Consider the following 24000-nt stretch of genomic DNA (forward strand, 5'->3'; position numbering starts at 1 on the left):
ATAGATAGATAGATAGATAGATAGATAGATAGATAGATAGATAGATAGATCTCCATCTCTTTAGATTTTCTTTACTTTTTTTGCAGTAAATCTTGATAGTTTTTTTTATAGCAGTCGTATATTGTTTTTGGATTTGTGCCAAGTACTTGACATTTTTATGCCAGTATGGATGGTTTTCAAATTTTTAGTTTCTGTTTTTATTAGTTTATAGGAATACAGTTGGTTTTGTACCTTGATTTTGTATCCAACACCTTGCTAAATTCTCTTATTAACTCTAATAAGTTGTAATTTCTTGTGGATGTTCTACATACTCAATTATATTATTTGTAAATAATGCTTTACAATTTTGTTTCTTTTTTAATATGTTTACCTTAATGTCTTTTTCTGACCTTAATGTACCAGCTGGGACAATGTTGAACAAAAGTGGTGACAGATGCTCAATCTCAAATATTTCACCCTTGCAATATTTGCTGTGGCCTTTTTAACAAGTTAAAGAAGATTCTATATTACAGGTTGCTCAGACTATTTTTTAGAATATAAATGGACATTATTTTATTAAATGTTCTTCTGAATCTGTTTAGATGATTATATTATATATCTTTCCTCCAAATCTGTTAATTGGTCAAATTACCTCAATAGATATAAGCCAAGTATGTGCTCCTGGGATAAGTCTAATTTGTTCAAGATGTGTTATCCTTTTTTAATGAATTACTAATATTTTCATTAAAACTTTGTCTCTATATTCATGAGAGTTTTCTTTAATTTTGCCTTTGCCTTTTGAGTTTTGGTATAAAGGCCCATGAAATGAGATAGAGAGTAATCTCATTTTTCCAGTTTTCTATAATTTGCGTAATATTAGAGATACTTTTTCCTTGAATGAATGTTTGGTGGAACTTATCAGTGAAGCCAACTGGAATATTCTTTGTGGGAAGGTTTTTAATTCAAACTCAATTTCTTTAACAGTTATAGAACTCTCTGGGTTTTCTATTTCTTCTTGTGTCTATTGCAGTAAGCTATACTTTTCTAGGAATTTGCTTCACTCTTTCTTTCTTGGTCACTCACACTACAGGTTTAATTTACTTAGTCTTTTCAAAGCAGCAGCTTTGGCTTTGCTGATCCTCTCTATTATATGCTTAGTTACTATGTTATTATTTTTTGCTTTTACCTTTTTATTTTACTGTTTCTACTTTTGGGGGAAGGGGATGAGGCTCATATTGCTATTTGGGAGCCCACCAAAAGTGCAACGTTGTACCTCTCAACTCACTCTTCTAGACTACCATTATAAAAACAGCAGAGAGTTTCACTTGCTTTCTAGTTTTCCTGTCTCTTCATGTCTTGGCTTGGAGAGAGTTGGTTGATGTTTTGTAGAAGATTAAAAAAAAATTTTAATTATGGCACAATCTTTCTAGTAGTAGAATAACAAAGCCTAACTTCAGTTTTACCATGAGAATAAAGTGAAGTGATTTAAATGAAAACACTTTGAAAAAAAAAAAAATAAGACCAATATAAGTCTAAGTGTTCTCATTCTCACTGTTGCTAGTTTTTGGGTTCACCAAATGCTTAGATATATTCAAAGTTCCCTCAACCATGATTTGCAATAACTGGGGAGAATGTCCAAGAATTAGTAGTTGAGACAAAAATGTGCTACAACTTTCCCAATGTTAGTATATGTCTCATTGCACTGGATTTAATTAGCTCTTGTTCTAGTTATAGCCAGTAATTTGAAATAAAACAGAATGGACAGGTTTATTAACAGAGAGACTCTTGAAGTTGAAATTGTTTGGGTTAATTGCTTTTTTTGAATCAGCTGATTAAACATACAGAGGCCAGTGATCTAACCTCTGAAGACGATAAGAAGTTGACTGAGACGTTTGTTATTATTGAAAAATTTACAACTTCTGCTGAAGTCGTACAGCAGTATTATCTTGAAATGTGAAATGCATGTTGTTTAAAAGCACAGGCTTTGGAGTGGGAACTCCTTGGTATAGGAACTCCTCTGCTTCCTGAGTAACTTCACTTTCTCCAACTGTAAATTGGAAGTAAGAATAGCTATCTCAAAGGAGTTGTGAGGATTAGATTAGCTTATCTGTGTAAAAGTCTTAACTTTGTGGGACATAATAGGTGCTCAGTATATAGTTTATGAATTGATGAAAAATTAATAAGCCTTTTTGTAGAGAGAAGAACTGAATATATGACAGTAAAATGAAAATCTATTAAGTGCTACAGGAAGAACACAAAGAATCAAAGGAACACTGAAAAAGGCTTCCTACTGAATGGGAATTGGGAGGAGATTTCGTGTAAGAGATGACATTTGAACTAAATCTTGAAGGTTTGAAGATAGAGTGGAATTGCAGCAGTTGTGCTTGGGACAGAAGATATTTCATGTGGAGGTGATGATGTGTATGATCCAAGACTGGGTGGAGATGCGAGACCTGGGGTTTAGGCAGGAAAGCATAGGGATTTTAAAGGATGGTGAGTAATGCTAGAGAGTAAATACATTGAGAAAGATTTGGGATTCAGTGCTTAGAAGTATTTTGACATCATTTTGTATGTTCTTGAGAGCCATTAGAGACTTTAAGCTGTGCTTTAAGAAGACCGATGCTATGACATGGGTTGGTTACAGGGGGGATTTGGAAGAAGGAAGACCTATTAGGAAGATTTCGCAATAGGCAAAAGGAGATAGATTATAAAAACCTTACAAAATATGAGCAAAACTGCCTGTAAATTAACTGGTAAGAGATGATATATGAAGGAAGAATTCAAAGGTGATTCTGACATTAAAAATCTAAACAATTGGGACAATAGCTGTATCATTTGCAAACACAGTGAAAATGAGCAGGTTGTAAAGAAAGATTATAATTACGGTTTTGAACATACTGAGTTTGAATTTTGTATGATAGAAAGGACAGCCAACTGGAAATGTCAACTTGAGATAGTTTGAACTATAAATATTTGGGAATCATCTGCATGGAAGTAATAGTTGGAATCCTGGGAATGAATCAGCTCAAAGTGTGGTAGAAAACTATTTAGAGCAATGCCTAGAGGAATACGTGGCTGTATCCGTGGAAGAAGGGCAGACAGCAAAAGAGAAGGAAACTATAGTTAGAGGGATAGAGCAGAAAAAATAGAACTGACATTTCTTATTAAAATTTAAGAAAATTTGCAAGTTATTTGACTAGGTTTTCTGAAAGAAAGCTATTGCCATTGTTAGGAAGAATAACTAGGTAGCTTTATTACCTTTAACATGTAATCTATATTAAACAGAAATAATGCATTAAAATTCGTTATATTTGCAAGTGTATTTCTACCTTTTATGGACAGATTTTTGTGTCTTTCTTTCTCTGGAAAGCAACAAATTACAAAGTCATTTAGAGCTTCTTTTTTCACCCACCCTGTAGAAATAGATATATTGCCAAGCATTGCAAGTGCCATATTTTCCACATAGAATATCTAGGTGTCAGGATTATTTTCTAGTTAAAGCTTTGTTTGGGGGGAAAAAAAAGAAAGAAAGAAGAAAAGGAAAAAACATGTTATGATCTTGAAGAAATTCATGGCCTTTGAAATTTCTAGAAGAGCCTCAAAAAATAGAAATTCCTGCTGATAATGCATTGGTGGTGGTAATAATTGCAATTCATATTAACTGAATGGTACTGTTTGCCATACATTGTTCTAAGTGTTTTACATGCATTTTTTTCATATAACAGTATTTACTGAGTACCTATGCTCTACCAGGCACTGTTCTGGGCATTTGATTTAGGTTAATAAATAAAACAAACTAACATTTTTGCTCTCATGGACATCTTATTTAGTGAGAGCAGACAGATAATAACCAGTGAGCATAATAAAGTATATGGACTCTAAGAAGATGATAAGTCCGTGGAATAAATAGAGCAGGGTAAGTGGATTCAGGAGTGCTGAATTGGGACTGGGTGATGGAGGTGGATTGCTTTTTTTCTTTTCTTTTTTTTTTGAGATGGAGTCTCACTTTGTCTCCCAGGCGGGAGTACAGTGGCGCGATCTCGGCTCACTGCAACCCCTGCCTGCTGGTTCAAGCAGTTCTTCTGCCTCAGCCTCCCAAGTAGCTGGGATTATAGACACGTGCCACCATGCCCAGCTAATTTTTTGTATTTTTAGTACAGACAGGGTTTCACCTTGCTGGCCAGGCCGATCTTGAACTCCTGACCTAATGATCTGCCCACCTTGGCCTCCCAAAGTGCTGGGATTACAGGTGTGAACCACCACGCCCGACCAGATTGCATTATTAAGTAGGATGGTCAGAATAAGCCTAATGGAGAAGATTGCATTGGAGTTAACCATGCAGATATCTAAGAGAGTACCAAGCAAATGGAGCAATCTGTGCAAAGGCCCCAAGGTAGAAACATGTCTGCGATATGCAAGGAACAACAGAGAGATTAATATGATTCCATTTTGAGGAAGATATGGTTTCAGGCATGATGGAGCTACAGTCCATTGGCTCCTACTCCTGACTCATGGCTGTTTGCTCTCTCCAAGGAACACGTAGGTTAGGAAACCGTATTACAGCCATGAGTTTAAACACTGGTGGAACCAGAGGTGGTGATTCACTGAATTAGAATTCCCCTAACCAGCTGCAGTATAAAAATCCCTTAAGAACATGTGTGCTGACTTGATCAGAGACACAAAGGAAAAGAATCTCAAAGTGAAAGGACCAGTTGGGATGCCTACCAAGACTTTGAGAATCACTACAAGAAAAACTGCTGTGGTAAAGGTTCTAAGACATGGAATCACTCCCAGAAGAGCATGCGCAAACAGTTAATTGACTTGCACAGTCCTTCTGAGATGGTTAAATAGATTTCTTTGATCAGTATTGAGCCAAGAGTTGAGGTTGAAGTCACCATTGCAGATGCTTAGATCAGCTATTTTAATAAATTATCAGTTGTTTTTTTCTTAAGAGGTCAGTATGGTTCAGAGTGTTTAAGGGAGAGAGCAGTAGTTAAGATCAGAGAGGAAATGGACATGGGGAGAGTGAGGCAGATCTTGTTACTAAACCCTATGAGATATGTACCATTATAATCTGCACTTTACAGATGAGGAAACTGAGATACAGACAAGTCAAGTAACCTGCCACATCTACTGTAAAATCAAGAGCCAGCTGTAACAACAAACAGTTTCATCCAATTATGTACTGAAGGTTTCAAAATGATTTAATTGTTAATTCCTTTATGGCTTTCTGTAAAATATTAGGTAAAAGATCAGTTCTGGAGTAGATGATTTCATTTAACAATGGCTCTATGATTTTCTTTCTCTGTAAACCACCATGACCATTTATAGGGCTTGTTGTAATTTCATCAAAGTTTCTTCAATTGCGCATGACTTCTTTTTGTTGGAAGTACAATAAGCATCCCTTAATACAAGGCTTTTGTATTAGAACCAATTTAAATTTTGGTTTAGTTCTTCTAGCCTTTTCATATTGAGCCTTCTTAGAAACAGAGATACAGTCATAATCATAATGATGTAATATGTTTTCTTTAGTTCTTACATACAGAAAGCCATTCTAGATCATAATATAGTGATAATGTCATTTATACATTACCTATGGACATGCTACTGATAATTGAAATGAATCAGTGTAATGATAGTTACAGATTATCTGGCCCATGTATGTATTACCCATGCTTGAAGTGAATCAATACCTTAATAATATAATTTGATATAGAAAAACAATTTAATAAAGACAATTCTTTAAACAGTAGAAAGTGTAAGGAAAAAAATGTTTATGCCTACCTAGTTCAGTGATCCCCTAACTCATCCATAAAACACTCTTCACTTTACTCCCAGGTTAAATGGCTAGAGGGATTTGAAAGTCAGTGGATCATTATATGAAAAGATTTTTATTAGTTCACTTTTACACATGTTAGATTGCTAGTTAACTATTATTTTTCTAAAGTAAATTTAGTATATTGGGATTCTGCTTTTATCTACTTCATTATATTAAGTAGAATTGATCCAAACTGTTGATTTTTATGACCTGTGAGCTTTTCAGCATTGACTTCGTAGAGATGATCATTTAAGGAACAGTACTTTGCTAGATTTATGGTTGTTTACATAATATTTTGTTAATCTGACAGTTAATAAAAAATGAGAAGTTATTTTAGTGGTGTTTCTTAGTAGTCTTCTCACAGAAGCAGTGAATGCATAAATCATAATTATTTGGGGTTGATGATTTTAATTGTTTGGTACTAACATGCTTTTGTCAAGTGGGGGCATCATTGATCTTTCTTAAGTAAGCGGTGTAGTAAGAATGCTTTGCTTTTTAAACTTAAATGATATTAGGAGTAAATACTTGTTCTCTTTTCATTTTGCTTTAGAGGACCTCTATTTAATATGTAAGTTTTCTTATAATAGCTAGCACTTTTAATTAATAGCAAGATTTAAAGTCCAGAAACATTTAACAGTTTTCTTTGTAGTTTCCAATTGTACTAGCCTATAAGGTTACCATCACAAAATGCAGTTGTTATTCAGTAAAAGAAAATGACATGGTTTTAATAATAGTAAAAGTTTAGAATAAAATTGTTATTATAGAGTCTTAGGTTTGTTGTTATTATTGATGTTTTAAGTATATGAACAAGGGTAAAAGTATATACTTATGATTTAAAACACACACACTACTAAGTCACCTAGTGTTCAAAAGTAGCTCTCAGTGATAATTAGAAAATATTTTGAGCATATCCAAAATACATACTGTTGTGTGCTGTTGCCACCAACACCTGTTGCTAATAACTCTAAAACTGTTTTGCCATCATTAAATTTATACAAGAAGCATGTTTGAATATGGTTATCATTGTGCTGTTTACTTAAAATGCATATATGAGTAGTGTATTTTTAAAACTAATGATAATTTTCATCTCTCCACTACTAGAAATTTGTGTTACATTTGGACCTTGAAATACATTATTTTTAACCTAGTCAAAAAGGAACCATATTTGTACATGATTGCATTTGGGGGAAATTTTGAGGGTGTGCGAGTTACATAGGTATTTAGCCTTAAGTATTTCAAAACTTTAACATCATGTTTCCATCAGTAAAGCTCCTGGCCTGTTCTTATGTATAAGTTTAAAATCTTGCATATCTACATCTTTGTCAGGCAAATGCCAAGGGCTAAAACTGGAGATAATTTAAGATTTATGTCTCCCTCTTGGAGGTTGCAGTTGTCGTGAATTTACAGTTGTGAAGGATCTAAACTGACATCAAAGTGTTCAAATGATCTGATTAGGTCAATTAATGTTAATTTTCATCTTCCATTAAATTCTTTTAATGTTTTCCTCTTTTCATTTTTTTTTTAGCCAAGCCCTATACCAAGTCCTGTTTTGGGGCGAAAGCCAAATGCTAGTCAGTCTTTGCTTGTATGGTGTAAAGAAGTTACAAAGAACTATCGAGGAGTAAAAATCACCAATTTTACTACATCGTGGAGAAATGGTTTATCTTTTTGTGCAATATTACACCACTTTAGACCAGATTTAATGTAAGTAGAAACATTTTCCATTCCCTATGAATATTTTGTACATAATAGATATTTTTTAAAAGAACGTAAAATAATTTCTTAGCACATGTCCTGAAATAATTTGTATTTGTTTTATTACCCCCACCTCTTGCCTTCGAGAGATGTATGTCAGAAAGCTTTTCCTTTTTCATACCTAAAAACACTCTTTTCTCTTTTTAAAGAAAATGGTGGCTGGACGTGGTGGCTCACACCTGTAATCTCAGCACTTTGGGAGGCCAAGGCGGGGGGATCACCTGAGGTCAGGAGTTCGAGACCAGCCTGACTGACATGGAGAAACCCTGTCTCTACTAAAAATACAAAATTAGCCAGGCGTAGTGGTGCATGCCTGTAATCCCAGCTATTCGGGAGGCTGAGGCAGGAGAATCTCTTGAACCTGGGAGGCGGAGGTTTCGGTGAGCCAAGATCGTGCCATTGCACTCCAGCCTGGGCAACAAGAGCAAAACTCTGTCTCAAAAAAAAAAAAAGAAAGAAAATGGTTTTTCTCCTTAATCTCAAAGAACTGACTTCAAATTATTATGAAAACTGTGTTAGTGTTAAAATGAGATGAGACAAATAAGCCTGTAATTCTTTACATTGACAACAAGGGATTACCTCATGGTAAATTTGGTTGTCAAGGGTAGTCTTTGGTCCCCTGCCTTAACATCTCTTTTAGATGGAAAGCTTCAGGCAGTGAAACGTGTAATCATTGTTTTTATTCATTTATTTATTTATTTCCTTAATTTTCCACACTATTAGTTTTGTTGATTGAATTGCTGTGAAATTGCTAGTTACTCTTTAGTATTATTGAATGTCAAATTTTTAGATTCAGTTTGTTTTAAAAACAACTGTTTTTATCAAATACAGTATGTACCCACTGTGCTTTTTTCTCCCTCAGTGACTACAAGTCTCTGAATCCTCAAGATATTAAAGAGAACAACAAAAAGGTAAGAATTGATGCGCAAGAAAAATACATAGTTTCCATTTTGGCTTCTCTGCAGGTCTTTATTAATTTGGAGAAAGTGAGGCAGTTTTATGAGGTCATAACTACAACTCACAGAGTGTTGTCTGCTTACTGCAGTACATTAGGATACATGGTTTACTCTGGTTTATCATGAACTTTTAAAGACTATAAGTGCCAGGTTGGCATCATATTATAATATGCAAATTATCTTTTTAACTGTTGAATATTTGTTAAAGCATAGTGCTTTTATTCTAAGATTTGGCTTTTTAAAAATGCACCCAAAACTGTTATGCCATAGCTGTTATGTAAGTTTAGAAAAATATGTTGGTTGGGGATGAGAAGAAGAGCCTAATGGGCAAGCAAGAGAGAATACTTAGGTTCTGAGAAGCAAAAAGATACAAACCTTGGTTCTTTTCATTTTCTGCTAAACCATATACAATTATGCGCTGCGTAACAACGTTTTGGCCAAAAACAGACCACATAGATGGTGATGTACCGTAAGATTATAATACTTTATTTTTACTGTACCTTTTCTATGTTCAGATGAACAAATACTTACCATTGTGTTACAGTTACCTACACTATTCAGTATAGGAATATGCTGTGCAGTTTTGTAGCTTAGGAGCAATAAGCTATACTGCGTAGCCTAGGTATGTAGTAGGCTGTACCATCTAGGTTTGTGTAAGTACCCACTGTGCTGTTTACACAACAACAAAATCGCCTGACAGTGCATTTCTCAGCACATATCCCCATTGTTAAGCAACACATGACTGTATCTTCCCACATAATTAATCAATGTATTGAGATCAGAGCTTCCCAACTGGTATGGGGCAAGGGGATATCCATCCTTTCAGCCTTCAGGGCATCTATGTAAGGCTGAGTTGCTGGAGCCCTGGACCGGCTAACTGTGGCCACAGGCTGACTTATCTGTTTACCCCAGCACACAGTATGTGTGTTCTGTGTGCAAGGAGGGAAGCACCTAACTCAGCACACAGTAGGCACTGAATGTTTTTTCTACTGAATTGAATTCGTCAACTGAAAAATTAATGAAATTTATTATTGTCTTAGAACAGGAGTTCTTAACCTGTGATCTGTGGGTAGAAATCAGGGTGTTCTTTCTTGAACATGGTTGAGGGAAAAAATATATTTTACTTTCATAATTCCTCAACTGAAATTTAGCATTTCCTTTAACTATGAATTTAGGCAATAAACCACCATAGTGTTAGCCATGGCTGAAACTTTGTCACCTTTAGAAATCACAGATATTTTCGATATTTTCATGTCATGCTATAGTTGTTGCTGCAGATATCTGCAAATACCTTTTAAGCTTATAACTTCTTCAAATTAATTAGTGCAGTCATAAAAAGCACATATGTTACTACTTCCCAAATTCATTTTAAGTAATACTTTCATAGGTGTATTTTTCAGTATAATTGGTTTCTTTTGTGATTCTATATGTTTTATCCATGTAAAAACATTATTCTGAGAAGGGACGCATTGCCAAAAGGGTTCATGAGACAAAGTGGTTAATAGCCTCTGGTCTAAAGTTTTTACCATACTTTAAATTAAATAATTAAAATGACTGGTGATACAAAGTCTTGGAACCTTGATAGAAGTTCAATTAACAAGTCTTTAAATCAAAACAATTTTTCACTTGTCTTGCTCTCTGAAACCAAAAATGTGCATTGCCATCAAAAAGGTTTTGTTTCTTCAGCCTGGGGAATGTAGCAAGACCCCATCTCTACAAAAAATGAAAGTGTTAGCTCAGCATGGTGGCATGCACCTGTAGTCCCAGCTACTTGGGAGAATGAGGTGGGAGAATCGCTGGAGCCCAGGAGCCCAAGGCTGCAGTGAGCTAGGATCACGCCACTGCTCTCTAGCCTGGTTGACAGAGCAAGACCCTGTGTCCAAAAACAAACAAACAATCAAAAATGCTTGTTTTTTCACAAATGCATAATGCTGGCCGTAGAGCAATAAAAACCTGGCAGTTTCTATTGAAATATGCCACCAAAAAAAGATAATCTTTAAAAATCAGTATAGTTTTCTTACAGAAATCACCCTTCGGATGGGCATGTTACAAAGTAAATTGTTCTCACGAATTATTTCTTGTATAATTTTGGAGAGCCTGTGTCTATTAAAGTGAAATGCTTCTTTTTCATTAATTACAATTAAATTATATCTTTGGGTATGGCAGTGCTTTACCTCCATTTTCTTACATTTGAACAAAATGCTAAGCCATTTAAATACAGACATGAGCATTATAAAATAAACCATTTTTTAAAGTGGATGTTTCAACTTACTGTTCAAAATTTTGAAAAGAAAATATTGTTGATTTTACCTCGTTATAAATGTGTGAAGAATATGGGGAATCTCATTAAGGCTTAAGTCACACTTCTTTACATTAGCTTTTCATTAACTTAGTAATGGTAAGCATACTTTGGATTTACATATTACTCCATACAGAAGACCATCCCATTAAAAATTTTTTTCAGTTAGATCTTCCAGTACAGACAATCATGGCTTTTGAAAGGCTTTATCTTTGATGATTCTATTCATTGTATTATTCAATAAATAATTGTTTTTACATAGTCTTTCCTTTCATCATTTGCTGCTTCTTACCTGATATCTACATTGAGTACTTCTAGCTTCACACAGTTCTTCCCAATAACCCCATGTGCCCCTGAATGAACTTAAAGCACCATAGGAAAACAATGCCTGTGTCTTAAATTGCATACAGATGCATAACATAACTGGCAGTAACTCCTCCTTACCAATTTAATAACATGTAGGAATGAATAAGATAATTTTCTTAGAAAGACCTCTTTTTTCACCACACACAAACAGGTAAAAAACAGTAGGTAGTTGACCAGGGCAGAAGAGATTAACCTTTGGGAAAAGTACTTTATAAAGCGTAAACCTTGCTTACAAGAAACCTAGTTTGTTTTTAATTTTTTTTTTTAGTGTAATTAGTGTATATAAAATGAATTGCTACATGAAGCAAAACACCAGCAGGAGTGTCCCCACAAGGAAGCTAATCATTTTCCCGGGTCTGTAAAAAGTGCTGAATAAAAAAAGGCATTTTCCTGTGACATCTGATCTTAACCAATATGTCAGTGTTTTTAGATAATTTGGGAATGTTTAGAATACTGCCTGTGGTGCTTTCCCTGATGGCCTGCTATTGATGCCTGTCAGTCAAGTTGTCAAGACACATGAAAAGGAAAATGACTTCAATTTTCCTAAAACATGTAAAATAACAAACAGGCCTATACATGCACGCCAACTGAGTCATTCTCTCTAGTAAATATTTTGAGGTACCTATATTATGAAGCCTAGTGCTGTGAAAATTGAAGAGGTTTTAATATCACAATTTATTTTTCATTTTCTTTCTTACTTGTTCCTTAATGTTTGTTAAACTACAAGAATATGAGACAAAGATTAAATTCAAACGTAGAAATGTACTTTAACAAGTAAGTGCAGAAGACTGATTCCTTCTGAATTGTTACATAATTTCCTAACATGTCTTTTAAGAAAAAATTTGAATTATGATCCTAGGTTCCTAAAAAGGGTAAACATTTTACATATCAGAGCAAGAATATATCTAGAGGGTTCTTTCTTTCTCTGAGAGTATATCTAAACCTTTAGCCATACTTCTAATGCTTCCTAGCAACACAATGCTGTTTTCAAGGGTTAGTTCAGGATAGTAATAATTAATTGTAAATTGAGAAACAGCTTTGATTATTCAAAACTAGAAAAACCTGATGTGCCATAGTCATTTAAAGGCTAACAAAAATAATACAATGCAGCCTTACATTCTCAACTAGATTGTAGTACTCAGAACATTTCATTCTTTCCAAAATGAATGAATTAAAATGAAGTCACTCTTTTCATTATGAAAATCAGTCTTAATTGAGCATTTAGAAAATGTTTCTGTTTCTACGCTTAAATTGCATTTATTTGTATTTTATATCAGGTAATCTAGTAGTTAGTTCTTTTGACTTATCTATCTGTGCTTTTCTTCACAAATCACTGCAATTACATGACCGTGGAAAAGAGAGGTTGATAGAAATGATAAAGCTCAATATGGATTAGTCTAATGTTTCTTTATACTTTAGTTCCTTATCTTATCCATTCTCAGAGTTTTAAAAAATTTAACTCTCATTTTTGCTTATTTCCTTTATTGGAAAAAATATTTTAATTCTTATTTATTACACTTTTTTCTCTTGCCTCTCCCCCCACTTTTACACGTTTGACTTTTGGAAACTTGTTATTTTCATGTGCCATAATGTCGATAACATGTACCCTCCAATAACAACAACAACAATTAAAAATGGGCTGTTTTTAAAATGTATGAATTATGTGAACTGTTCAACATATCTTTTGTTTTTCCTTCCTTTGAAGGCATACGATGGATTTGCCAGCATAGGAATTTCCCGATTATTGGAACCTTCTGATATGGTATTATTAGCAATTCCTGATAAACTGACTGTTATGACTTATCTCTATCAAATAAGGGCACATTTCAGTGGCCAAGAGCTAAATGTCGTTCAGATAGAGGAAAACAGCAGTAAAAGCACATATAAAGTTGGAAACTACGAAACAGATACAAACAGTTCTGTTGATCAAGAAAAATTCTACGCAGAGCTTAGTGATCTGAAGCGGGAGCCTGAACTACAACAGCCCATCAGCGGAGCAGTAGACTTCTTATCACAGGATGACTCTGTATTCGTTAATGATAGCGGGGTTGGAGAGTCAGAAAGTGAGCATCAAACTCCTGATGATCACCTTAGTCCAAGCACAGCCTCCCCTTACTGTCGCAGGACTAAAAGTGACACAGAACCCCAGAAGTCTCAGCAGAGCTCTGGAAGGACTTCAGGATCTGATGACCCTGGAATATGTTCCAGTACAGATTCAACCCAAGCACAGGTTTTGTTAGGCAAAAAGAGACTATTGAAAGCTGAGACTTTAGAATTGAGTGACTTACATGTTAGTGATAAGAAGAAGGATATGTCTCCACCCTTTATTTGTGAGGAGACAGATGAACAAAAGCTTCAAACTCTAGACATCAGTAGTAACTTGGAGAAAGAAAAATTAGAGAATTCCAGATCCTTAGAATGCAGATCAGATCCAGAATCGCCTATCAAAAAAACGAGTTTATCTCCTACTTCTAAACTTGGATACTCATATAGTAGAGATCTAGACCTTGCAAAGAAAAAGCATGCTTCCCTGAGGCAGACGGAGTCTGATCCAGATGCTGATAGAACCACTTTAAATCATGCAGATCATTCATCAAAAATAGTCCAGGTAAGTGAATTAGAATGCTGAATACTATATTTAGTAATTAGTTATTCTCTGTTTTTGTTTCTTTTTGCATTCATAGATGTTACAAATGATTAAAGGTGAAGTGTAATGTCTATTGTAAAAATTCCTGAGGCATCCAGTAGTGTGCGCCAAAGTCCCCACTACTTGGGAGGCTGAGGAAAGAGGTTTGCTTTGGCCTAGGAGTTTGAAACCAGCCTGGGTAACATAGCAAGTCCCTGTCTCAAGAAAAGAAAAACCTGAAATATACCTGCTTTATATTTAAGATTTATGATATAATATTTTAAGCCTACAATTCCCAATTTCAACATTGAAGGATATTGTGTAATAAGGCTATGAAAAAAAAATTGAAGGATAAAGAATGTCAACTTTTCAAATAAAAATATTACTTATAAAAACAATATTCTATAAAATAAGTCAAAGTTGTTTCAATATTCCATTTAATAAGAACATCATTATAAAAATGTATAATGCCAAATTAAATATTTCCCATTTAAAGCGTTTTCCTTAGGTATTTTAATTGGTTTATTTAGTCCCATCATTATTTGTGGTTAAATATCCCAGCAGCATCCAAATTTCTCCTCATGAAGGGAATATTGTACAGTTTTAACCTTTCTCTTACTGATGATATTAATAGTTTACTGTTTTTACTTGTATCTCTGATACATTCAGTTATAAGATATACTATTATTTTATGTACCACAACAAAAAACAACAACATTGTCAATAAAATTATGATACCTGGTTTTCCTGTCACTCAGAATTTTTATATCTATTGAAAGAGCTCTTTTAGACTTATTCAGGCATAATTTGATCATATTAACACTCTTATGTATACATAAGGAGGAAATTTTAGGCAAAATAAATTGATTAAGGTATTCCTAAAAGTTTTTCACATTTAGAATCCAACTCTTCTGAATCACTTTTTGATTTAGAGTTGTTGGTATTCCCTTTTTTTTTTTTTCTGCACAGTTATCGTCTGTGCCATCAAAAGCATTGTTACAGTACATGGTTCTCAAAGCCAGATTTGGGGGCCTCTGAAGTTCTCCAAGTCCCTCTCCGAGAACACCCGAAGTTAAAGCTATTTTCATAATAATACTAGGGCATTGTTTGCCTTCATCACACTCATTCTCTCACAAGAGTATAATGGCATTTTCTGAAAGTTACATGATTTGTGATATCTCAACAGATTGAATATAAAAGTAGATATAGGAATTCAGCTGCTTTCTTTTATATTGAGATTTATAAAATATGTAAAATAATGCCATCCTTCTCAATTTTTGTTTCTAAAGTAATTATTTTCTATTAAAATGTGTTAACATCTAATGAGTTAATTGTGGCTACTTCTAAATGAAAAAAATAAGTATTTTTAAATTATCAGTTTTAATATCAAAAATGACAAATGTCAATAGATATAATCTATATAAGCAAGAGTTTTTTGGGATCCTCAATAATTTTTAAGAATATATGGGGATTTTGAGACCAAAAAATTGGAGAACTTCTGATTTTTTTTTTTTTTGAAACAGAGTTTTGCTCTTGTTGCCCGGGCTGGAGTGCAATGGCACCATCTTGGCTCACCGCAACCTCTGCCTCCCAGGTTCAAGCAATTCTCCTGCCTCAGCCTCCCAAGAAGCTGGGATTACAGGCATGCGCCACCACACCCGGCTACTTTTGTATTTTTAGTAGAGACGGGGTTTCTCCATGTTGGCCAGGCTGGTCTCAAACTCCTGACCTCAGGTGATCCACCCACCTCGGCCTCCCAAAATGCTGAGATTACAGGTGTGAGCCACCATGTCTGGTCTGAACCTCTGAATTTATAGCATTTCTCCACAATTGTCTCTGGGATTTTCTTCCAGGTCAGTATACTCATTGATAATAGCACTGTCTTGGCTTTACCAGAAGGTCTCAACAGAAGATTTTTAGACAGTAATCTGGAGTTATGTTTCTTTCCCACATAGTCCTCAAGTGGTGTTGACTGAAACATCAAGGAATTGTCATCATGCCAACAGAAATATCAAACAATATATATATAGATAGACAACCATGTCTTGACTGCCACCTGAATGACAGAGAGTGTAAGATTCTGCCATTTATAAGGTTTCAGAGGTGTCAAGAAAGAATTTACATATTAGGATTAAAGAAGTGTAATAGCTGTCAAAGCAAGCCCCTGTTCTCCTAATCATAAACCTCAAATCAAAAGTCCTAAGTAGCTAAATCTCTCTGAAAGCTTTCAGGACAGCATAACGTCCACACATAGTAGATAATCAATAAACGTCTAGTGATTGACAATTGCAAGAACCTGATGACCCTAACTTGTAATATTCAATACAGATTTTTATTTTGTTTTTTTTGTGGGGTAATGGAGTCTCACCCTGTCACCCAGGCTAGAGTGCAGTGGTGTGATCTTACCTTCGCCTCCTGGGTTCAAGTGATTCTCCTGCCTCAGCCTCCCGAGTAGCTGAGACTACGGGTGTGTACCACCATGCCCAGTTAATTTTTGTATTTTTAGTAGAGATGGGGTTTCACCATGTTGGCCAGGCTGGTCTCGAACTCCTGACCTTGGGTAATCCTCCTGCTTCACTCTCCCAAAGTGCTGGGATTACAGACGTGAGCCACCACACCTGGCCAGATTTTTCTGAAAAACCAGATTTTTAAGGCAAATATGTTTAGTTAAAACTAGAAATTGATTGATATTTAAAATGTTAAAATACCCTGGACTGGGAATCAGTAAGCCTGGATTCTTGTTTTGGCTCTCCCAATAAATTAGTAGTGTGACATGTTAACTAGCTATTTAGCCTCTCTCAATCTTATTTTCCATGTATGTTAAATGAAGTAATCTTTAAGAACCCCTTTAGCTGTGAAACTATCATTCTGTGATTCTATTCAGATGATTAAAGTGTGCTGGATGATAGAAGCAACGTCTATTCATAGCTCCATATATATTTTCTCTTTGGCCACTGACTTATTCAGAATTTTGCTTAGGATAAGTTTAAAGGTTTTTATTGACACTGGATTGGCAAAAGTAATGTCTAACAATAAACACTGTAATATAGGTGCTGACATTTGGTAGGCTTTTAAAATTGTATATAGCAACTGAATTTTGGACAATTAAAAATCTGTTTCCAAGGCCGGGCGTGGTGGCTCAAGCCTGTAATCCCAGCACTTTGGGAGGCCGAGACGGGCGGATCACGAGGTCAGGAGATCGAGACCATCCTGGCTAACACGGTGAAACCCCGTCTCTACTAAAAAATACAAAAAACTAGCCGGGAGAGGTGGCAGGCGCCTGTGGTCCCAGCTACTCGGGAGGCTGAGGCAGGAGAATGGCGTAAACCTGGGAGGCGGAGCTTGCAGTGAGCTGAGGTCCGGCCACTGCACTCCAGCCCGGGCGACAGAGCGAGACTCCGTCTCAAAAAAAAAAAAAAAAAAAAAAATCTGTTTCCCTTTTGTACACAGTATTTCAATTCTCAGATACACATCTTTTTACATTTTAACTTCTCAATCAATATATTATTTATAATAGATAGTATATTAGAGTTTAATTGACAACGTTTGTTCTTAGTAGTTCATAAAATAATAGTAATTCTTACAATTAAAACCATTGGATTAGAGGAAATTTAGTAACTTTAATATGACTTTGTATACTTAACAAAGTCATAATGTTGTCCATTTGGGTGCCTAATACATGTGATGACAGTTATCTATCTTACACATATCTCTTAAACTTTACAACCCATAAGGTAAGTAGTCAAATTCTATATTATATATGGGAAATCTGGGGTTTGCAGAGTTACTTAAGGTTATATGATAAATGTTAAAGTTTGAATTCAAAAGCAACCTTGTCTTCAAAGTCTGTGCTTCTCCACTTGATGTCTTTATCTCATTAGATCCTACTTTCAGGAATTTTTCATAAGGAAATAATTAGAATTGTATAATATGGCCGGGCGCCGTGGCTCACGCCTGTAATCCCAGCACTTTGGGAGGCCGAGGCAGGCGGATCACCTGAGGTCAGTTCAAGACCAGCCTGACTACATGGAGAAACCCCGTCTCTACTAAAAATACAAAAGTAGCCAGGGTGGTGGCACATGCCTGTAATCCCAGCTACTTGGGAGGCTGAGGCAGGAGAATTGCTTGAACCTGGGAGGCGGAGGTTGTGTTGAGCTGAGCTGGCGCCATTGTACTCCGGCCTGGGCAACAAGAGCGAAACGCCATCTCAGAAAAAAAAAAAAAAAAAGAATTGTATAATAAAAATGTACCTCTAAAGATATTCATAAAAGCATTATTTATGACAGTAAAAGATTGTGTGCAACCTAAATGTTCAGCAAAATAAGACAAGTTAACTAACGTATGATGCGTCTATACAATGTAATGTTAGGTAGCCAATTAAAAATCATGTTTTAGGCTGGGCATGGTGGCTTACCTGTAATCCCAGTAATTTGGGAGGTTGAAGCGAGAGGATTGCTTGAGCCTGAGAGGTCAAGGCTGCAGTAAACCGTGATTGTGCCATTGAACTCCAGTCTGGGTGACAGAGTGAGACCCTGTCTCAAAAAAGTAAAATAATAAAATAATTTTAAAATTATGTTTAAAAAAAATTTAACACCATAAGAAAATGCTCAAAATACAATAAGTGAAGAAAAAAAAAAGCATGATTCTACAGTTATTATCTCTGGGTACCAGGACTACTACTAATTTTTATTTATCTTCTTTTTAACTTGTATTTATTTTCTGAAATCTCTGTAGTGAATTGCATTTCTAGCCAGGAAATTTTTTTTTTTAATTGTGTTTTTGTGCTCTTAAACACAATTGGTGATTTTATAGTCTTTTGGTGATTTGATTTTGTTCTTAAGACCAAAACATTTTTTCACTGTCTTTGTAGCTGTTTGGAATCACCAAAAGACTATAAAATCACAGAATTCAGAGCTGGTGGAATCTCAAAGATGATCTCTCATTTCAAAGATTAAGAAATCGAGGGATTAAAACAAATACTTAAACGTTTATTCAGTGCTTGCCATGCACCAGTGCTCAGTACATTATGCTATTATTTAATCTTTGCCCTATCCTTCTGAGAGTTGGTCTATTTCTATCCTTATTTTATAAACTAAGAAACTGAGGCTTAGATGAATTAACTTGCCCATAATTAAGTGGTGGAACTGATATTTGAACCCAGGTCTGTCTGACTCCACATCATGTAATGGAATGCAGTACGTTTTTAACTGACCTGCTCAATGTTACATTGCTTATTATTACTGGAAGAGGGATTAACAGCCTGATGTCTTGACTGAAAATTCAGTGTTCATTTAATTAATTTTGTCTGTTTTTGAGACACTGTTGATATTGTAACTAAACTTTATTGTGTCCTATTCAACATGAACTTAGACTTATCATTATCACTTATACATTTTATTTGTATCTGTTAAGAATTTTTGTTTAATCCTCTTAAAAATCTTGGGTGATGAAAATGTCCTGGAATTAGGTAGTGGTGATAGTTCATAACTTTATGAAATACTAAAAAGCACTGAATTGTACACTTTAAGAAAAATCTTTTCTTCTTTAAGATTATAGAAAAAAAGCTCTAAAAATAGGTACAGTAAAATATAAAGACCACAAAGAAACCCAAAATGCTGAACTAATCTTTAAAAAGATGGTTTCACGTAATATGAAATAAAGTAATAGCTATACTTATTTTATTTTCCTTGACAGTGATACTTATGATTGAACCAAAACTATGCAATGAAAGGGAATTAAAAGAAATTAAGTGTCAGATAATAGTAATAGACATCTAAAGCCAGAAGTTGGTTACTTAGTAGAAAAAAAAGGAATTTGGACTATAAGGAGTATGAATATTTGTGCTTTTGGTTAATGTATTTAAGAACTGATCTCTGTTGATGGACGATATCTGTTGTTCTCCAAAATTATATTGTAAAATTACAGATTAATCCAGGAGAATACTTTTTCAATTATAATATTTTCAGTTGTTTTGTTATAAGGATAGTGAGCAATGGAGAAGACTAGTTTTACTTTTTTTAATGAAATATAATAACTTTGAATTTTCTATAAACATTCTCAAGAATTTAAAGGATTATTGCCACAGATATTTAATATTTATCAACGTTCAAATTTGGAAGACATGTTGTTATCAATTCTATAAGACTGAAAATGAAACTCTGAACTTTAAAAAAGTCTTTGTCAGATTATACTGTGTTTATGAGCAAATAGAATATATAGAATATATATTAGCCTTATACCTAACGAGAATATATTCTAATAAAATTATAATTAAATTTAATCCAGTTTTAGACACTAAAGATGTATCTCCCTCATATCAAGATTTATATATTCATTCCATGGTTTCTAGTCAACATTAACATTCTCTATAGGTAATCTCATGAAGCTACAATCTTATTCATGATCTCTATTATTTCAGCAGATTGTCTAACCTTTCATTAGTTTATAAATGTAGATTACCAGTTCTTTTTTTGGCTTCTAATTCTGTATCTTTGCTTTTAAGCATCGAATGTTATCTAGACAAGAAGAACTTAAGGAAAGAGCAAGAGTTCTGCTTGAGCAAGCGAGAAGAGATGCAGCCCTAAAGGCGGGGAATAAGCACAATACCAACGCAGCCACCCCATTCTGCAACAGGCAGCTAAGTGATGTGAGGAGCATTGGTTAAAAAAGACCATAAGTTGTTCATTGTAATCATGGGGAGGAGGGAAGTAATTTGCTTATATTTTTGCTATGTTATTTTTCTACAGACTGTACATTGTAAATACTTAGTGCACTTACTGAACTGATAAAGATAAATTCATACTTGTAGGACCATTTGGTCATTATTCCTACAAAGCAGTGTTAGTGATGAGGAAAAGTAAGATCTGGGAATATAATTTCCACATATGCATGAATAATCTGTTGTTAGTTTATATTTTATAACTGTAGTTGTACTCTAAGATTGTATTTTGTCAATGGAGGTTAATTTTATTGGAAATGTTAGAATATAATAATGATGTCTATTATTTATTGAATACCTACTAAGTATTTCAGGAGCAATAATTTTTATTTTATTTAACGCCATGGAGACTGAGGCCAGTAGGCAAGGTAACCTGTACAAGGTCACAGAGTCAGTAAACCGTGAATCCAGGGTTTGAACCTGAGCCTTATTGGATTCCAGAGTCAGGCCACTTTCGTATCACATACTGCCATCTTTGTATTAAACCACATTTTTGTACATATTTTTGTGTAGTGCTTCACAGATAATAATGAACGTATAATAATAGGAGCCCTTAAAATTTAGGACACAAACATCTTCATGAATCAGAAAACTGACAGTCTCACCATAGCACCATCATGTGTTAGTAGTTTTTCCCAGAAAGAGCAGCCGTGTGCCATATAGCTAGGTAGCTACATGCCAGGTTGGTCACCTTGTTGCATTTGTTTCACGTTTACCCAAAGAAGTACCCTATTGCTTATGAGACTGTGCTTTGAACAGTCCCAAGATATTTTCCCACCCTTCCTCTTTCAAGTTATCTATTGTTGCATTAAAAGCAACTGCAGGGCTCGGCACGGTGACTCACGCCCCTACCCAACACTTTGAGAGGCTGAGGTGGGAGGATCACTTGAGTCCAGGAGTTTGAGACCAGCCTAGGCAATAGTGACACCCCATCTCTACTTACAGAAACACACACACACACACACACACACACACACACAGCAGAACTTACTGGCAAAAAACAACCATCTGATTAGGTTAATAGATTCTGTGAGTTAAGAATTCAGATAGGACACAGAGGTAGTGGCTTGTTTATGTTCCATGACGTCTGGGGCTGGCTTTCAGCTAATAATACCTCTGCCAGACTGTCAGTTGGAACACCTACATGTGGCCTCTCCATATGGTCTCTTTACTTCTCTAGTGTGGGCTTCCTCATAGCATGGTGGCTGACTTCCAAGAACAAGTGTCCCAGTGGAATAAGCCATAAATATGTGGCATTCTTATGATCTAGCTTTTCTTTATAACAAAATCACTCTAAGTTTATTGTAAGAAAGGAAAATTAATGGCAAATTTCAGTTATGAACATAGATGTAAAAATCCTGTAGAAAATACTAACAAATTCAACCCAGAAATGTTTTAAAAAGTTAACCTACCATGGTCAATTTGAATTTATTCTAGGAACGCAAGATTGTTTAATTTTTCAAAACTCAGGCAATGTAATTGACAACATTAACAGAATAAAGAAAAATTAAGCAGATATAGAAAAAGGTTGGAAAAATACCAACATCTATTCATGATCCATAGAGAAGAACCACATTTCTTAGCCTCTAGGGATAGAAAGGAACTTTATTACTTTATTAATCTGCTAAAATGTATGTATAAAAAGCCTATAGCAAACATACTTAATTGTGAAATATTGAAAGCTTTCCATTTGTAGCAGATTAAAAGACAGGCAATTCTACTATCACTTCTGTTCAATATCATAATGGGGAACCTAAGACAAGAAAAAGAAATAAAAAGATATAACATATGAAAAGCGACCAATAAAATTACCATTATTCACCAGAAATATGATTTGTACATGGAAAATTCTCCCAAAATTACAAGATTACTGGACATAAAATTAATATTTGAAAATAAATTATATTTCAGTCAGGTACACAAATGGCCAACAAGCTCATAAGAAATACCTTTAGTATCATTAGTTATCAAGCATATGAAACTCAAAGTCACAGTGAGATACCACTATGAGAATGGCTAAAATTTAAAAGACTGACAGTAACAAGTGTGGGAGGAATCTGGAGCAACTAGAACTCTCACATTTTGCCAGTAGGAATGTGAAATGGTACAACCATCTTGAAAAACAGGCCATTGCTTATGAAGCTAAACATACACTTACATGACCCCAGCAATTCCATTTTAAGGTATATAACTAAAAAAAACTAAAAACACATGGTTATTCGAAGAATTTTATGCAAAATTTCAGAGCAGTTTTGTTTGTAGTACCCAGAAACAGGGCAAAATTTAAATGTCCATCACCAGACAAGTGAATAAACACATCCTGATATAGCCATACGATATAATATTACGCCAGCAATACAAAGGAACAGGACCCTGAGATGCACAATAATGTAAATGAATCTTGGAGATATTATGCTGAGAACACAAAAGAGGACATATATAATTACATTCACTTGAAATTCTACAACAGGCAAAACTAATGTAGCATGACAGAAAGCCAACTGGTGGTTGCCTGATGCCAGGGTAGGTGGGATATCATGAGCAAACTTCCTAGAGGGATGGAAAATATTTATAGCTTTATTGTGTCTGATTACACAGGTGTGTACATTCGTTAAAACATCAAATTTAAAATGGGTGCATATTACTAGATGTAAATTATATCTTAAAGTTTATCTTTTTAAATTATTTATTACAAACAAAAAGTTTTAAAATATTTACGGGAACATTAAAAATACATAGTATGCTAAGAATAAAGCTAACAAGAAATATGCAAGACCTTTAGGCAGAAAACTAAAACATTCTGAAAGATATAAAAGAATAAATAAATGGGCGTATTACGTTCATAGATTAGAAGACTCACTTTTTTAAACATTTTATTGCGGTAAGAACAGTTAACATGAGAGCTACTTTTTAAAAAAAAAAAAAATTTGAGTGGATACAATGTTTTATTGCAGATCTTCATTACTTATTCATGTTGCTTAGATGAAACTTTATTCCTGTAGATTAGTAACTGCCCATTTCCCCCTCCCTCCAGTCCCTGTCTGCCACTATTTCACTGTTTGATTCCATGAATCCGACTATTTTAGATACTTTATATAAGTGGAATCATGCAGTATTTGTCTTTCTATAACTGGCTTATTTCACTTAGCATAATGTCATAGAGGCTTATCTATGTTGTAGAATGTGACAGGACTTCCTGCTTTTTTAAAGCTGAATGGTATTCCACTGTATATATATACCACATTATTTTTATCCATTTATCTGTCAGTAGACATTTAGGTAGTTTTCACATCTTGGCTATTGTGAACAATGCTGCAGTGAACATAGGAGTGCTAAAATCACTTCAAGATGTCGATTTCAGCTTTATCGGATAAGTACCCCGAAGTGGGATTGCTGGATATATGATAGTTCTGTTTTCAATTTTTTGAGGTACCTTCATACTGTTTTGCCATAACAGTTGCACTATTTTATATTACCACCAAC

The 24000-nt window shown here is 34.7% G+C and overlaps 1 protein-coding gene across 9 annotated transcripts in view; it reads left to right on the forward strand.

Moving 5' to 3' along the window:
- EHBP1 (EH domain binding protein 1) overlaps window positions 1-24000 on the forward strand; it is a 336323-nt gene that overhangs the window by 225315 nt on the left and 87008 nt on the right. For all 9 annotated transcript variants that reach the window (XM_026447739.1, XM_026447738.1, XM_026447742.1 and 6 more), the window contains 4 exons: window positions 7323-7501; window positions 8415-8463; window positions 12879-13781; window positions 20302-20445. In XM_026447739.1, coding sequence (XP_026303524.1) covers window positions 7323-7501; window positions 8415-8463; window positions 12879-13781; window positions 20302-20445 — 1275 coding nt within the window. The remainder of the gene's footprint in view (window positions 1-7322; window positions 7502-8414; window positions 8464-12878; window positions 13782-20301; window positions 20446-24000) is intronic.

The sequence above is a fragment of the Piliocolobus tephrosceles genome, chromosome 15 (genome assembly GCF_002776525.5).
Source record: "Piliocolobus tephrosceles isolate RC106 chromosome 15, ASM277652v3, whole genome shotgun sequence".
Taxonomy (NCBI): domain Eukaryota; kingdom Metazoa; phylum Chordata; class Mammalia; order Primates; family Cercopithecidae; genus Piliocolobus; species Piliocolobus tephrosceles.